A 16,910-nucleotide genomic window follows, 5' to 3' on the forward strand; every position below is an offset into this window, starting at 1 on the left:
ATGTTTTCTGTTGCAAATTTCCCATTTATTGACAGAATAGTCAAGCGCTCATGGTACAGTCAATTATGCTTATTTGGAAACGTTTGCATGCTGCTCAGAACTGTTTAACCTAACTAACACTTTGTGGTGCCTAGTTGCATGAAATGTGTCTTTATAAATAACATCCAATAAAAATAAATTCATTTTTAATAAAAGTTTTCCTCCCTTGGCTGTTGCTCTTTACAGTTTCTTATTTGTAGTTCAGTACAGTGGAAACCCCTTATAGTGATCAAAAGGGGCAAAGGCAAAGGGGCGCTGTTCTGCATGCATGCTCGTGCTGCAGAGCCGGCCAAACACAGCAATGCCTCACACTCGGTGAGGGAAAAGGCAGAAGAAGTGAGCCAGTAAATAGTGAAGTGGTCCGTTTCATTACCTTGTAATCATGTAATTAATATACAGATGTCAACAACAAAAATTTGCTTCTAATAATCATCCACTTATATGATCGATTTGACCCGGACAGACGTGATCACTATAAGCGGTTTCCATTGTAACAGTAAATAAATGGCAGTCCATTTAATATAAAGCTCATAGTTTGCCTCTTGACGTCTCATGATACTGCAGAGATGTATTTTCTTTACATATTTACACTTTTCAATCATACATATGTACATTTTACAGTTACACACGATCATTTGGTGTGATCAGTCCTTCTTTGTCCACATTATTCTTCAGTGTCCACCTGTCGGGGAATGTCAACAGTTCATATACTGATGAAGGAAAACTCCGGTTAGCCCAGACGCTGTGATCATCTGATCACATGTGAACTGCTGTCGTTGAGCAAAGCATCTTCCACCTTTTCTTGATCAGCTACTCTTCCTTTAGCGTATGCTGTACCTGGTGCACGTATGGACCTTTTGCTCTCAGAATTGTGCTACTTTAAAAGTAATCTGTTGAGGTGACATGTGCAGTAAAAGTACCTTTTGGTGCCCCTGGGCTGTAACTGACTCAGAGCGTGTACGTCCCGGCATCTCGTGTCAGCCATAGACTGTATAAAAGATGGACGTAGTCTCCGTGACGTCACCCATAGGTTTCTGAAGAGTGGTTGTAAAGCTCTAAGTGGATAGCTCTGGCTGTTGCCATCTTGGCCGTGACGACAGCGAAAGATCCGGGTGCTTTGCCACTCGGATGTTGAGTAATTTTGGCTTCATGCGCCACTGAGCAACTGTCATAGGAATAAATGGGGGCCCCGCCCCAACGCTGGATCCAGTTCTCTTAATACATCCATGGTGGCTTCGCCGTCACCATCTTGGCAGTGACGACACAGCCTAACTCCCGTGGACGTTGGTGGAGCTGTAGCGGCCCTGGTGACACAGCAGAGCAGACAGCTAGCGACCTGAGACGTCACCCACCTGTCACTCAGAGCGGCCACGCCCTCAATTATGCCCAACTTTAAGCCTGAATATAATTTAAACGGGTGACTTATATAAAAATTCACTCCTGTACAGTTGTCATGAACGGGGAAATTAGCTATGGAGACTAAAACCGTTTTTAGTACCAGGCTGTAAACATGTTTATCTCTGCTGTAAAGTTTGTCTTTTTAACACGGCACTTCCACGTTGGCTTCATTTCTCAGCACCGGAGGTTGCCGCTTGGTGACAGCACTGAATTGTCTGTGTGAGGAGATTCACTACTATACATGTTTGCATTGGAAACCACCAGCGTCTGTCTGGTCCATCACATCATCACAAGCCCAGCAGGGCGGTCTTCTCCGGGTACACTGCCCTCTTGCCCCTCACCGGCATACGATATCTCATCTGCTTCCAAAACCTGGAGGAAGGGGAGAGGGATGGCGACGGCGGTGTTTGCGCGTCCTGTCCACCTTTCTCCTCGTCCTCTCTCGTCCTCGTGCACGTCCTCCACCTTTGCCTTGTGCTCTGGTTCTTCCACCAGCACACAGCGCCCTGCTTCTTCCTCAGGTGACGCACCGACTCTGGGAAGAGAGCCAGCTGAGCCGGGCTGATCTGTTCCAACTCAACCAGGATCACCTGTAAAGTAGCAGCGCTTATATTATAATCAGGGTGCCTGTTTGAACGTGGTTTTATGAGATCCTGTTTGCTTAGAACAGCTGCCTGATGCTGCTGGAAATGAGTTTGATAAGATCGATGTGATGAAATCATAAAGTAAATATTGACTAGTGCAGCTTTAATGAGCGGACCTTACTGCCCCCCCCCGGGTAAATGACGTGTGACTGGACTTTATGCAGCCTATGCATAGACTATACATTATTCTCACCTTGAGAGATCCCTCCAGCAGCGCTCGGTGCATCGCTGCCACACACTCCAACTGCTGTCTCGTGTCTGAATAGACTTCTTCACTGCCATCCAAACTGCTGCTGCTTTCGCTGGTCTTGGTTTCTTTGTTATCTCCGCTATCACTGGTCTTAGAGATGTTGTTGTTGTTATTACTAGTGCTGCTTGTGTGTCTTTTGCTGATGAAAGTAGAGGCGGTGTAGAGCAGAAGGAGGCGGCGACTGGCTTGTATGTTCTCTTCCACTGAGTCCACTATGGCTGCAGGGACAAAATAGGATGAAGAGACAGTTGTGTTAGAAAAACACGAGCTTAAGTAGAAAAGTGCAGAGTGCAGATCTAAACCAGGAGTGTCTTCCCTCTCCCTCCAAAACAAAGAAGAGTTGAATGGCACGATTACATACAAAGTCAATGCAGAGAGGTGAATAGTCGCAAATTTGCGCCGGGCTATGCGAATGGCGCGAAAGATGCGATGCGAACACGCGAAATTTGCATAATTTGTGTATTCGCCAGTTGAAATATTTCAACTCGAGCAAGAAATCTACGTGACGCTGTGTTGCGAAAGCCTTTAAATATTTAGATTTTCCTCCTGTCGTCACTGACATCCTGTCGTCACTGACATCCTGTCGTCACTGACATCCTGACGTCCTGACGTCCTGACGTTGAGTCAGAAACAGAGGAAAAAATATTGTAGCTCGATGGTCGTAATTCGGAAGCTAATTTCGATCGATTTCCAATTTAGAATAGAAATCATGATACCCCTGATACTAAATGCTGTTAACATTAACTGTGTTTTGACTGTGAATATAATACTAGTAGTAATAACCTAAACAATTTCCCATCTGCATCAACTTTCATTACAACTTTGAGGCTTGAAAGGCTTTTTCAAATAATGTTTTTTAGCAGATTTGTCCTAAAGAAACTGATGCTCTTTTTCTCTACAATGAACACCAAGTTGTCACGCTCGTATCTAAGGCAACTAGTACAAAACAAAAACAATGTTGTATCCGCCATGTAGGTGACTTACCCTTCCCGGGCGTGCAGTCACGGCCTGCTATGAAGAGTTTGTAGCCGCAGGCCTTTTCCAACACTTGGGGTAGTGCGTGAAGGGCAAACCCCTCCACTTTCTCGCTGAATCCGGCGGCACAGGGCTGAGGGTAAGCCACGTAGGCATCGTACAACTTCCCATCCGAGTCTGACACAGGAAAGAAAAAGAAGAGCTCATTATATATAGTATTTTTAGTGGTAGTTCAGTCTGCACACATTGCTTTATTCAGCCATGGAAATCTTCCCTTGTCATACCATACACACTTCATTTATCAATGTGTTAACCTCATTACATTAAAGTCAGATTTTGAGGACTTGATTGACGACACTGAACTTCCAGCTAAATGTCAACATGCAGTTCTTGTGTTGCATAAACCAGCAGCAGATGACATTTCTTCAGAAATACTGCAGGCAGCCCTGTGGTTAGTTTGTTTCCTTTGTTAGCTCTCGTCGTTGACACTTGCGGTCAGGTATGAGGTAGAACTTGAGATTCTGAGTTGTGATATACGTGCGGGTACTGTACGTGTGTGTGATGCAATGTTGAAGCATCACTGTGGGTTTTTCCATCTTGGAGCGTTGTGAGTGTAGTGTAAGAGTATTTTTATTTAGTTAACATTATCATTATCCTGTATGTAATAAACAACACATAACTTATTAAACGCTAGGGCTCTCAACGAATATTTTAAATTCAAATATATATTTAAATAGTTAAAAACAAACCGGTAACACTTCATTTTACAGGTCTGCATATTCATGGTAATTAGATGATAATTAGCAAGTAAGCTATTTGAAATTTCTTTGGAATTACTGCCAAATTACTCCAATATTTACCTCTACATTTATCGAAAATTACTTAATTATAAACATCATTTAATAATTAAATGCTAAAATAGCATCTAATGGTTAAAATATGGCCCTTAGGCTTGAGAAGCGGCTGATCTTCATCGGAGGTGGAAAACTAAAGAAATTTCAAAGAAGCTATTTGCTAATTATTATCTATTTATCAGCAGACATGGAAAATAAAGCAGATCAATTAACTTTATATTCTTTTCCTGGAAATTATTAAATAAATTACCAGCTATTCGGAAATAGCGGAATATAATTATTAAATAATATTTATAAGAAAGTAATTTTCAATACATTTTGAAGTAAATATTGGGTGTAGGGACCCACCAATTTGAATGGTGGCAAGTGACCACATGAACTCAGTAACATGATCCTTGACCCATGGACTCAGCTCAGCTCAGCTCAGTAGCCATTGGCTGAGGACTCAGCTCAGTAGCCATTGGCTACTGTAGCATTCACACATAGGTGTGAAATTCACCCAGGACAAAACCAGAGGAATCTCTTTGTTCCTTCTCTTCCCTGCTCTTCATCTCCCTTCTCACCTCTCCTAACCTGTGGAGGTGAGCTGCTGCTCTCCAGACCAGAAGCTGTAAAGCAGCTCTCTGATCTATGGCCTGTTAGGAAACAGACATAGCAACTCAAGGAACCTCTAAGGCAGAGGACGCGAGAGCCTGCCTTTGGACCAACTAACTTCAAGCAACAACCGCAAGGAAGTTAGCACCAAGCTATCAAGCTGCTGGGAAGGAAGTATTGGAGCGATCAGCTTCCTCCATCTGCACAGCAAAGACGACATCTTTGACTTGGAACCACAACTTCAACACATGGAATTACAAACCCTTTTCTTCCATGGATTGGTAACGTACAGGGCTTACCTTAGCAGTAGCAATTGCACATGGCTGAGCAAGACTGTTCAACTTTGATTTCTAGAATGTACTTGTATTGATTTGGTTTAATGTTATTCATTGAGTTTGACAGTTGTGATATTATTTGTAGTTATAATATTAACTGCTAATTGCTAATTATCACCTAATTACCATGAAATCTTGCGGACCTGTAAAATGAAGTGTTACCAAAAAAAAAACAGATATTTTGAATATGAAAATGAATATTTGATTGTGACGGGAGTCACACAACGTCACTGTCATTAATTGAAATGTAACGTTAGGTCGAGCTGAATGAGGAATAATTCAACAACAACAGTAATGATGGAGATAATTCGGCCACAGAGAGAGAGAGAGAGACACCGTGTCCTAACAGCAAGCGTTACGTTAGGTCATGTAAATAAACTAGACCATGGGAGAAGTTGAATCATACACTTCTAGGGACTTTTATTTTGAAAAATATCTAAATTACTACATTAAAATGTTTGATTTTCAGCCTGTATGTAGTCAGAGATGTCCTCAAATATATCAGTCATTGTCAGGAATTATTTATAAAATTTTTCCAGCAACCCAAAAGCTGCCTTATTTAGTTTTTTTGTAGTGAAATGAGCAGACATCATATAGATACCTCCTCATTTCACCTTCATGAACCAGCCGTTCCTCGTCCGTTGCGGGCTTTCAAAGCGAGCGACAGAAATAAATAGAAACGGGTGAAATATTACCTGTGTTTGCGTAGAGGACTGGAAACGCTCTCCTGAACCACAGCACAATGTCGACCTTAAACAGGTAGTAGATGGTGACGCTGATGATAAAGAGAACCATAACACTGCCGAGCACGGATCCAATGGGAACAATGATGTTGGGATCTGTAGAGATGAACATCACACATACCACACACACAATTATAGGTTGTGTCAACACCGCGTGCGTGCGTGCGAGAGTTATAAGACGGCATCTCATGCATTGTTATTTTAAGAGTCAAGAGTGTTTTTTACATCTCTGGCTGAGCACATGAATGACATGAAAATAATGACATGACTCTTTAAAACATTTGACATGTTATTGCTTATTGCCTCTACTGGAGGAAAAGTGTCAACTAACGCCCTCTACTGGTCATCTATCCACCTGGAAAGATTATCATTACTAGAGCTGGAAAGATTTAATTGATTAATCAGATTGATGACAATTTTGTTAATCGTTTAGTCATTTACGTCATTTGTTGTGTATGTGCTGGTTTTCTTAGTCTATGATATTAAAATGAATATCTAAGGGATTTGGACTATAATGATCTCGTCTCTCCGATCACTATAAGCGGATGATTATTATAACCAAATCTTTGTTGTTGTGCATCATTTCTGATGTAGATTACCATCTATTTGACATCTGTATATTTATTACTAGGGATGTCACGAGAACCGATACTTCAGTACCGAGGGTACCGTACGATGCCTGTATTGGTCGTTGGTAGTGATGTGAAGGTGAGGAAAATTTCCCACCGGTTAATAAACTTGTGACAACACCGGTGTTACCGATTACACGGGACATTTTACAAGAAGAGATGACGGTCAACGTGCAGAGCGCTGACTCTGATCTTTACCGTAGGGTGGCGGTGTGTCTGGCCTCTCTGGTAGAGCTTTTACTGTAGGTCTCCACTACCTGGCACCGTCTCACATTAACGTTATGGTTCCCTTATAGCATTGGGATTAAACGAGAAATTTAACGTTTTGTTTTTTTACTGTGGTGTCGAATTGGTTATCGAGGATTGTGGAAATTCACTGGTATTGGTATCGACTACTAGATTTCTGGTATTGTGACATCCCTATTTATTACATGAATTCAAAGTAATGAAACCGACCACTTCTTCTTTTCCGTCTTTTCCCAAACCAAAGGTGAGGCATTGCCGTCTTTGGCCGGCTCTGCATCACGAGCGTGCATGCAGATGAACGGCGCCCCTTTGCCGGGGCTCCTCGCTCTCTCACCCTGTAGCGGTGTGGAGGGAGATGGGCGCCGGTCTGCATGTGTGCCGCAGAGCCGGTTGAGGATCATTTTGGGGGCATTACGTGCCGAGGCATTATCAATCCACTTAACGAGGGTGCTTTCTCCGTGAGCAATCGTTTTTCATTTAGAGGAAATGACTTTCCTTTTCCCGTCATGTTATCAATGTGCACGCAGCATCAGCTTCAGGTATCCAGCTGTAAAAGCAGACGGTCCGCGAGGCAAAGCATCAAAGGAGTAAAGTAAAAAAAACTAACAAAAATTCAATTCATGCTAGTCTGACATAGTTTTAAAATGTTTTCCCAGATGTTTTCTTGTATGAAAAGACCCTGAATGAACACTGTAAGGGGACTACTTCATTACTATAAGCAAATGTTTAAACAGCATTTGTATATATATATATAAGCGGTTGATCACTGTAACCGTGATCACTATAAGCGGTTTCCACTATACTCTCTGGAATAACAATAAAAATATTCTGGAATCAAAAAAAAGAGAACAGAAGATCTTCCAGAATGGACTATACCTGTGCCCTGACAGCCCAAAGTAATACCAATTATTTAATGAAAAAAAAGTTTTCATTTGACAGGCGTACTCTGTGTTTTTACCTGCTGGTAACAGAGTGAAATAGCCCTGAGGACGTCCCCTGCCATTCATCGCTATACAGGTGTAGTTGATGTGGAAATTCTCCTCCCTCAGCTCAGAGAAGATCAGCATCTGCTTGAACCAGACACCTTTAGTAGGACCATCCACTCTGCTTTCACTGTTGAAGACAGACAGATAACGAAATGTTACGTGCTTGGTTAATGCCGGGTACACACTACACGAGAATCAAGCTGATTTTGTGCCCGATTCCTCCCGACGATTGTCAGCAAAGCCCTGATTTTTTGATTGTAAATATTAAACAAGTTCATTATTTACGATGGGATATCGTGTTGTGTGTGGGGAGGGGAACCCCGAGCAAAGAGTATAGAAGCAAAGAGACGAAACTCTGCTGTTTTTTTGACAACTGCTGCTGCCGCCATTTTGGACTGAAAACACTTATTTTATTTATAATATTTCAATGTTCAACACAGGCCATTTCGGTAGAATATGACAATACAATAGAAATAATTTAGTTGTACTTTTGTACGGCACTTTGTAGGCAGACGTTGTACTGTTTTTAGTGACTTTCACTTCTTGGCAATATACGCTCTTTCCCACGTGACTGCGTAATCGGCTGTCCTCGGACAATTGAGAACCAAGCTGACTGACGCGGAAGGACAACGACTGTAGTCATGGCGGTAATGCATGAGCTAATGCTAAACGTGAAGCATAAAGTCGTAGTAAGATGGAGCTCGGAAACGGAGGATCAACTTGTTGATTAGTGTTTATTTAACGTGTCTCCATGACTTTATCCGTCCATCCTTCGTCAATTTACAGTACAAAGTAAAAACTAACATCGCTAATTCTTCCTCGACCACGTGTTTGTTTACACCAAAGTCACAATTTTTTGAGTCGTTTTAGTAGTTAGAACCATCAAAAGTAGTGTGTACCCGGCATTAGAGCTTCATATTTCTACCTGTTTTGTGCCCGTTGTACTACAGTAGAGTCATTATGTGATCTGAAAAGGGTTGCTGAAAATAAGGAACTCACAATTTGTGTCAACTCTGCAGCTCTACAGAGCTTATTAAGCCTCTTAAAGCTCATCGTTTAAAAAAAATATGCATGCTCCCTTAGGAAGTTTTTCCACATGAAGTTGTATTGAAGAAATGAAAACATTGAAATATCAAGGCAGAGATACTACCTCAGGCATCGTTTTCTTTTTAACATATCAGGCACATCATATGAACTTTCATAGTCCTCACTACTCTAAAAGCAGCAGACAAAACAAACCAAATAAAAGGAAAGGTGAGGGTGCTAACTTTATCTTTATTGTGTAGACACGGTCAGAGGGGTTGGTCGTCAAAATGAAATTTTGTCCGTCCCACCAAGCGAAAATAGTCGAGGGATTCCCGACACACGGCACAAACACCTGGCACCGTTTGGTGAAACTGGACCCTAAACACATGCACAAACACAATAACACAAATTATACTCAACAAAACTATTCATCCGAAATCTATAAACCTCAATTTAAAGTCTCTAAATATTTTCCAAATAGTGTTTCTCCAAGGAGCTTCAGACCGAAGCTGGCGTTCATACTGAAAATAGCACTGTGTTTTAGTGTTGCACGATATACCGATACTAGAAAAGTATCGCAGTACGCTGCCGTTAAAACGGTACGATACCCCGTTTTATTAGTACCTGTACTTTAAGAAGGACAGTGTTTTAATAGGAGCCGTGAGTTGCATTGATGTGCGACCGCGGGGTCGTGTGTGTGTGTGTGCGTGTGTGCGTGCGTGGCGCTCTGCTTTAGAGGACGCCATTAGGATTGGGATCCCGCGGGAGCAGACCGTTATAACTTTGCAGAAGGAGTCAATAAATGAGGCCGAAAAGAAGATTAAAGCAGGTCATGAATCTCTCGCTGGCTGCACAGTCTCGCTCTGAGATGGTGTCTCTATCAGCAGAACTCTCTTCAAAAAACAAGGAAAATAACAGCGCGGCTCTAATTACCGATCAAATGTACCGATAAAATTAGATTCACCATCTTTTCCGATTCTGTCCAAGCATCTCCAGTAATTCGGCAAACACATAATCCACCAAAGAGCTTGTGATAAAGTATTATTTTACCGTGTGTCTGTTACATGAATGGACGGAGAGGAAGAGCAGTCCGGTGACTCTTCTCTCTCTTCACACCACTTCGACACAACACAGCTCTTTCTGCAGTTACTGCGGTGTCTTCCTGATTTTAGCAGCTTTTCTCTCATCAACTTCTTCCAGAACTTCATCTGAATTTATTATCGTTTTGTGGGTTTTTGTTTAGGAACCCTCTCGTCGTCTACCGTGCTGCAGTACCACTCTCCGCCTTAATTGCGTTGGCCTTATTAAACGCTGTTTAATAAGTGATATCAGAATCAGAAATACTTTATTGATCCACAGGGAGAAATTGAAGTTGTTCCATTTTTAGAATAAACATATATAAACATAGATAAGTTATAAGAAAAATTTAAATGTATGCATTATCAAAAATAAATGCAAATATATCAAATTAACTATCAAAGAAATCACATGAACTTAAGTATTGGAGACATCAGATTACTGCAAACCATTTAATTTTTTTAATGAATACATTTTTACATTTAAACATTTTTAATTAATTAATAAAACTTGTAAGTTCCACGTTCTGTCATCTATTATTCCATTACTTTTCCTGATGTTTTAGATTTTTGCCGTGGTATTGTTTCAGTATCGGTATCAAGATATTTAGGCAGGGTATCCTATCGAAGTCCGAATTTTTGGTATTGTGACAACACTACTGTGTTTGTGTGAATGTATGTTAACAGGTACAACTAAAAAGATAAAATTCAGTCCAAGTGAAGTCTATTTTAGATAAAACAGCCATGAGTTTGAAAGCTTATCAAGCTCCAATGCATTGCACATTGACTTATAATTCAGTGAGACAGGATTTTATAACTCTGTCAACGTCCTACAGCTACGATGGTTTTATTCTCAGATTTGACGGTAGGTGACGTAGTACTCTACACTTGCATTAACTCACCCTGCAAGTCGGTCTGAAAGATTCAACAACAGACATTTAAGCTGCAGAAAACCATGTTTCTCAGAATATGGTGCAGACGGGAACTCACCAATCTGTGCCTTGATTGTTTCATTGGCTGGTTCGTGCACTTGTGGAAGCATATAGTACTTCTCTGAAAAGACAGACAACAAGAAATACAGTAACAGAGGTTGAGGTTATCTAATCACGTAAATACACTGTATGTGTATAGGGTATGAGTTATTAGCTCCCGCCCACGGTTTTGGGAATGATCCACCTCTTATCAGCCTGCTGTAACCTTACTCTTTTCTACTTACTAGTTGTATAGTTGTATTTATGATTTTAGAAAAGTGAAACAATAATTAATTCTGTTGTGGACAAACATTCTAAAGTCCCTCTCTTACACAGTCAAGTACTGATGTTCAATCTTACCTGAGACATTCACGTCGATGGTCTCTGACACGGATCCCACAACACCACCGAGAGTGAAGGTCAGAGTACATGTGTAATAGGCGCTTTTAACTTCCACCCCGTCAATCTTCAGTTTGTTTGGAGCTATGTAGGTATACTTGTCTTTCCCATCCACGATGGGGTGAGAACCCTAGAAGAGAAAAGAAAACATGAAAAGTCAAGCTTTTCAGTTTTTAGAATTAAGGCAGTCAAAGTTACCGCGATAATAACGCCATTCTTTTTAACGCCACTAATTTCTTTAAGGCAACTTGCAATCTTTAGGTGGTACCAGGCGCAGTTTTAAAGCTAGAGTGAATCTATATCATATGAAACTATAAAACCTGATGAATCCATTGGTACCAACCATGACATACTAGCTTGTCACGAAGGAGTCTAAATAACACTCCAAACTTAAGCTACATTTTTTTTTTGACAAGTGATAGCCACCATGCTGAATAGACAAAGAAATGACCTACAGAATACAAACTTATTCCAGGATCAGACTACACGATAATTGACGGTTATGATGGTGACAGACTACATGCCGGTCCCCTGTTCCGACAATATACACTCTCCCGGCACCGGCGTCTTAATAGACGGACTTACCGGGGCTCAAGCCCCCGCGTCCGACCATGTAAAGGGGCCCACGAGGCTCAGTTGTCGTGTACTATGACACACTACACGAGATAAAACGATCGCTTTTCGCACCCGACACTCATTTATCGTTCCCAATTCGAGTCGACACCCTACGACGGCCGTGTCGGGCTATAATCGGCTGATATCGTGTAGTCTGAACCGGCCATTAAAGGAAGTTTCCGACAAAAAGAGAGCTATTTGAGATATTAGCAGTAGATAGTAGTAAAATAGTATTAGAATAACTAATAACTTTTAATGTTGAATTAATAATGTTGTGGGATTAATCCCTATTTCATGGGCTATTTTGGGATTTATAATTTATTATACATACTTGCATAAAAAACTACTGTACAACATCTGGAGTAATAGTAGGTTAATATTGTATGTCAGTGCTCAACAAGACTTTCCCATAACTCACTCTGTACCACGTGATGGAGGAAGAGATGCTGTAGCTGTCCAGTGTACTGATGTAGCTCATCAGAGGGCAGGACAGGAAGTCATTGACTCCCTTTGTAATTTGTTGACCAGCTTTCCTTGGTCTTCCATACTCTCCAGAAACTGCCAACTCCACTATCAGCTTAGTGGTCTGAATGTAGCACCAAGACGGAGTTCTGTTGGAAATTAAGACGAAAATTAGCCTTTTTATTTTCTTATATGCAGAGATTCTTTGATGCATCATTAATAACATAAATAAAACACCACAAAGTAAGTTGTGTAGAGCTGCAACAATTAATTGTTTAATTGTCATATATGAATTAAATTATGAATCGTCATTTTCGAAACAATTTAAAAATCGGAAAGATCGGATACATAAGTGAATCGTTTCCCCCCCCCCCCCCCCCTACAGTGTAGACACACACACATAAGGACACATTTTGTATTTTCTACTGAAGCTACCGTACCTCACTACGGTCACATAATCTCCCGTGTCGTCCAGCGTTATGTTAAGAAACCACAGAGTCTCGCCGCGCACCAGGACTCGACCGCTCTGGTTGCTCATTTCTCGGCCCGTCGAGTCGTACCAGGTGACGTTGTAAGGGACAGCTGTGAAGTTGAAGACGTCTGGAGACACCAGGGTGCTTTTCAGCATAGCCACGTCCCCGGGAACAGAGAAAACCCTCTCAAACTGGACTTTGTAGTCTTTACAGTTCTCTGCAACACACACACATACACATCAGTGGAGAATGGAGTTAGCATTTATTCAGCCAGCAAGCAAACTTTGGACTTTTCCTGCAAGAAATAATTGTCTGGCATGCATTCTGTTCATGTTGCACGATTTATTCGTCTTTACTTATGCTTGCTATCTATATTTGCATTCACGTATCGTTTTACTTTCATGGATTAGGAGGAAAAGATCAGTCATCAGAATACTTTGAATCTGAGTCTGCAGTAAACCTTTCTTTGATCTTTTCTTTGCACTTTGAATTGTTATGGGATGATGCTTTACAAATAAACTCGCCCCTCCTTTTCTTCTGGTTCGATTTTCTTTTTGGGCATTTGACCAGCAGCTCAGGCATTTAGAGCTGCCGTGACGACATCATGACTGACTTCCAGTATTTTTCCATGATGCCTCTCTGTGGCTACATCCACACCAATACCTTTTCATTTTAAAATTGTGTTATTAGAACGAAACCGATCTCCATCCAGACGAGCGTTTTAGGGCCATTTCAGAATGAATCTCTTTACTCAAACTGCTTTTTCAGTTCCAGCAACTAAACAGAGGACTGATCTCCCTCCAGATATTAGAGGAATGTTAAAAAGGGTCATGTTGTCTCAGCAGGAATCTCTCTGACCCGTCAGAGGAGGCTCTTTCCCTCTCCTCTCCTGTTGTGATATTTAAACAAACTATCCGTCAACAGGGAAATAAAAGCCTCTCGTCTACAGACCGGTCTCTAGAGAGCTCCAGCTCATAGCGGTCTGTGAGCGTGAACGCCCGGCTGGCTGGCGAGGTAACGTTGGAGCAAATGTTCAATTCTTCATCTAATATCGTAAAAATGTTGATATTAAAAATCTACACAGTTGATTTCTCTCCTCAAACATTCTCAGAAGTGAATTTTGTGATGCAATATCTACGAAAAATGTAAAAAACAAGCTGTTTCCTGCTGCTGCTGTTGTAATCGTAGCATGTACCGTTTCAAGCGCTTTGCATTGTGGGATACAGTAGGCGAGGTAGACTGGTCTGATGCAGACTGGAGATTTTTTCAAAATCAATACGACATCCGGGTATTTTTGACATACTGTAGTTTTTCTTTTTGTTCGCACTCTGCATACTACATACTACGTTTTGGTCAAATACGTACGTACCACTAGCATAGTATGAGGTTGTACTACTAGTATAGTATGAGGGTTAGAATGCAGCCTTTGTGGTTAAAATAGAATTACTCCGGTTCACAAAATATATAAACAAATAAAACTTGTTCAGGTTCTGATAGCAGCTGAGTCACTGTAGCTCTAATTGAACCATGTGTTTGTTTTCTGACTGTCCAGGATTAGAGCCAGCAACCTTCACATCTATCAGAAACACCAAGTCGCTGCAGTTACACCAATGGCCACAGGAGGGCGATAGCATGCTTCTCTACAGACTGGAGGCAGATGTTTGACTTCATAAAACCTATGAAATGTAATACAGTATTCACAGTATACAGTTTCAGAGCTCTAGTAGTATTTATGTAGTTCTTTGAGAAAACAGTGTGTCTCAGCTCACCCTGTTCAAGTCCTGTACAGATCCCATACAGCCCGAGGAGGAGCAGAAGGCTTCCCAGTGTTGAATGCTGGCCCATGGCTGAAAAACACACATAGAAACAGCAGTTAGAGTTGACCGTATACAACAACAACAGCCTGAAATCATGACAAACAGCCAGTAACTTACTGGAACACTTGTGTCCAGTGTCACTGACCGCTCATAAGAGGTTTTAAAATACAGCAACAATCAGCAAAAAACAGTTTTCTTTCCCCTTCAAGCCAAACTTTATCTTACCTAATATTTCCGTCTGTTCCTCTCTCTGCTTCTCCTCTCTCCCTCCCTCTACCTCTCCTCTCTCCCGCAGACATAGATGACAAATGTTCTGGTATTTCAGGAGTCATTTGTGCATAAACCTCTTCCAAAACGCTGCGTAACACTTTGGAACTGGAAGGATGCCCAGCATTCCTGAACACAGATTTACGCAACTGAATGTTCCCGCTCAGTCTTGCCTGTAAATCTGTGAATGAACACTCTAATCCCTCGGGAGGAACCGGTGTCATGTTTGGTGCTACTATGGTGACTGTGCTCAAGTTTTTGACATGACTAAGGGGCAGAATCGTGTGTGGATATATATTTATTAACACTGTTGTTTTTAGTTAAGCATTCAGTCGTTTTTGTCTTAGTCTACTAAGATTTCTTCAGTCGATTAGTCATTTCTTTATGCTTTTTTTCATACTGAATGACTTATTTCCAAGAAACTTGTGAGCACATCTCTGGTAAACACCAGATTTAAAGTGGTGCTTTTGTGTGATTCTTTGTGTGACAAAATCGTACTAGTGTTAGTCGACTAAGAATTTCTTTGGTGGAGGACAGCCCTAGTTGTTTTATCACAACACATTTTCTCATGTAAACAAATGTCAGTCTTGCTGTAGTCGTGAACAATGTGTATGTCAAAGCAGATTTGTGGTTACAGAAGCTTGTTAATTTCGGTAACTTGAGTAGGTGTGAAAACTGTGAAGGCATCAACACATGTGAGGTTAGGGTTAGGTCATCACTGTACAGGTTGGTACCAAACGACAATATGAAGGCAGCTAAACATTAGTTTAAAACTTGTAAAGTGTCTAAGTACCAGACAGGATGCAGGTCAAATCTTGAAAAGTAAGTGACTAACCATACTAAGAACAGAGTGTCACAGGAAACTGAGCTGCTCCAACAGACACAAAAAAAAACACAAACTGGTGAACTTTCCAGAGAAAACAACATTGTTATTATAACCGCCTATTACCAGAACTGGTCACTGTTGGTCAGCCGGTATTATCAGCTCAACCAGCACCGTATGAACAGTCATCTAGATGGACTGTAATGAAAGTATGTGACTAAAGCTGGAAACAGACTGACTCAGTTAAACAGAAGTTTACCACAAGGATCTGAATCCATGAACCCAAGTTACAACGGGGATTATCAGCTTCAACAAGATTAACTGTCCGCAGTGCGCCCCAACCGTGTTGTGCAGCGGCCCACGTAAAAGGCGCCAGAGGTCTGTGGCGATGTCGGCAACCCACCCGACCCGTCTTGAAAAACGGACCAAGGAGTCTAACGTACGCGCGAGTCAGAGGGTGCAAGCAAAACCCTGCGGCGCAATGAAAGTGAAGGCCGGCGTGCACAGTATCGGACCCGATACTGGTATCGGTATCGGTGCATTTCTAGCCAGGAGCGTGATGCATGATGATTTGTAATGTTTCAAATATAAAGACAAAGAAAACAGATGTGCGTTGAGAAACGAAGGATTGTGAAAACGGCCCTATAAAGTTTGTCTTTTACTGACTTTCAACCATCAGTTACTCGCTGACAAGTGTTGCATAAATTGGTAAATAAGCTGGAGGGAACTTTGAAAAGGATTTAAAGACACTGATACACAAAAACAACCATATCTGAATTGGGGGGGAAAAGCCTCTTGGTGAAAAGGATGCTGTAGTATTGTGTTCGAGCTTGGTGTCTGCCCACATTCAGATAGGCTTCATAGTCTTTAGCAGATAACTGATCTAATCTAACCACATCTTTCACCACATGCATTCACAATACTCATACGGCAGCATTTCCACTACAGGGAGCTCTTACTCATCTTTACGGTATATTCTGCAGCAGTGCTAAAGCTTCACTGGCGGTTATAATAACTGTACACATGTCACGTCTTAGCTTTTTAAGAAAGCTCACTAGAAATACTAATAGAAATAGCATCACCAGGAAAGGGTATTTTAACGGTGCTTTGCCATTGCAATTTTGTAATGGTCCATTGTTACAAGCTTGTGTAGTCACACATCTTTCTTTCAAACCTATAGAGCCTTGTTTTAAAGCCTTGTTTTAAATTGAAAGATACCACATAGGTAAATCTGAAGTTTGGGGAAATTTTAATAAAATGATGCACAAGACATCTAGATTTATTCAGT

The 16,910-nt window shown here is 41.3% G+C and overlaps 1 protein-coding gene across 2 annotated transcripts in view; it reads right to left on the reverse strand.

Moving 5' to 3' along the window:
- Positions 1 to 3: 3 nt before the first annotated feature.
- The window catches only part of LOC141781912 (interleukin-1 receptor type 1), a 32,306-nt gene continuing 15,399 nt past the window's right edge, over positions 4 to 16,910 (reverse strand). For both annotated transcript variants that reach the window (XM_074657892.1, XM_074657891.1), the window contains exons 2-12: positions 14,485 to 14,562; positions 12,683 to 12,932; positions 12,199 to 12,391; positions 11,127 to 11,295; positions 10,786 to 10,848; positions 8,962 to 9,097; positions 7,666 to 7,820; positions 5,785 to 5,928; positions 3,316 to 3,483; positions 2,275 to 2,549; positions 4 to 2,027 (exon numbers count right to left, since the gene is read on the reverse strand). In XM_074657892.1, coding sequence (XP_074513993.1) covers positions 1,725 to 2,027; positions 2,275 to 2,549; positions 3,316 to 3,483; positions 5,785 to 5,928; positions 7,666 to 7,820; positions 8,962 to 9,097; positions 10,786 to 10,848; positions 11,127 to 11,295; positions 12,199 to 12,391; positions 12,683 to 12,932; positions 14,485 to 14,560 — 1,932 coding nt within the window. In that variant the 5' untranslated portion in view covers positions 14,561 to 14,562 and the 3' untranslated portion in view covers positions 4 to 1,724. The remainder of the gene's footprint in view (positions 2,028 to 2,274; positions 2,550 to 3,315; positions 3,484 to 5,784; positions 5,929 to 7,665; positions 7,821 to 8,961; positions 9,098 to 10,785; positions 10,849 to 11,126; positions 11,296 to 12,198; positions 12,392 to 12,682; positions 12,933 to 14,484; positions 14,563 to 16,910) is intronic.

The sequence above is a fragment of the Sebastes fasciatus genome, chromosome 14 (genome assembly GCF_043250625.1).
Source record: "Sebastes fasciatus isolate fSebFas1 chromosome 14, fSebFas1.pri, whole genome shotgun sequence".
Lineage (NCBI taxonomy): Eukaryota > Metazoa > Chordata > Actinopteri > Perciformes > Sebastidae > Sebastes > Sebastes fasciatus.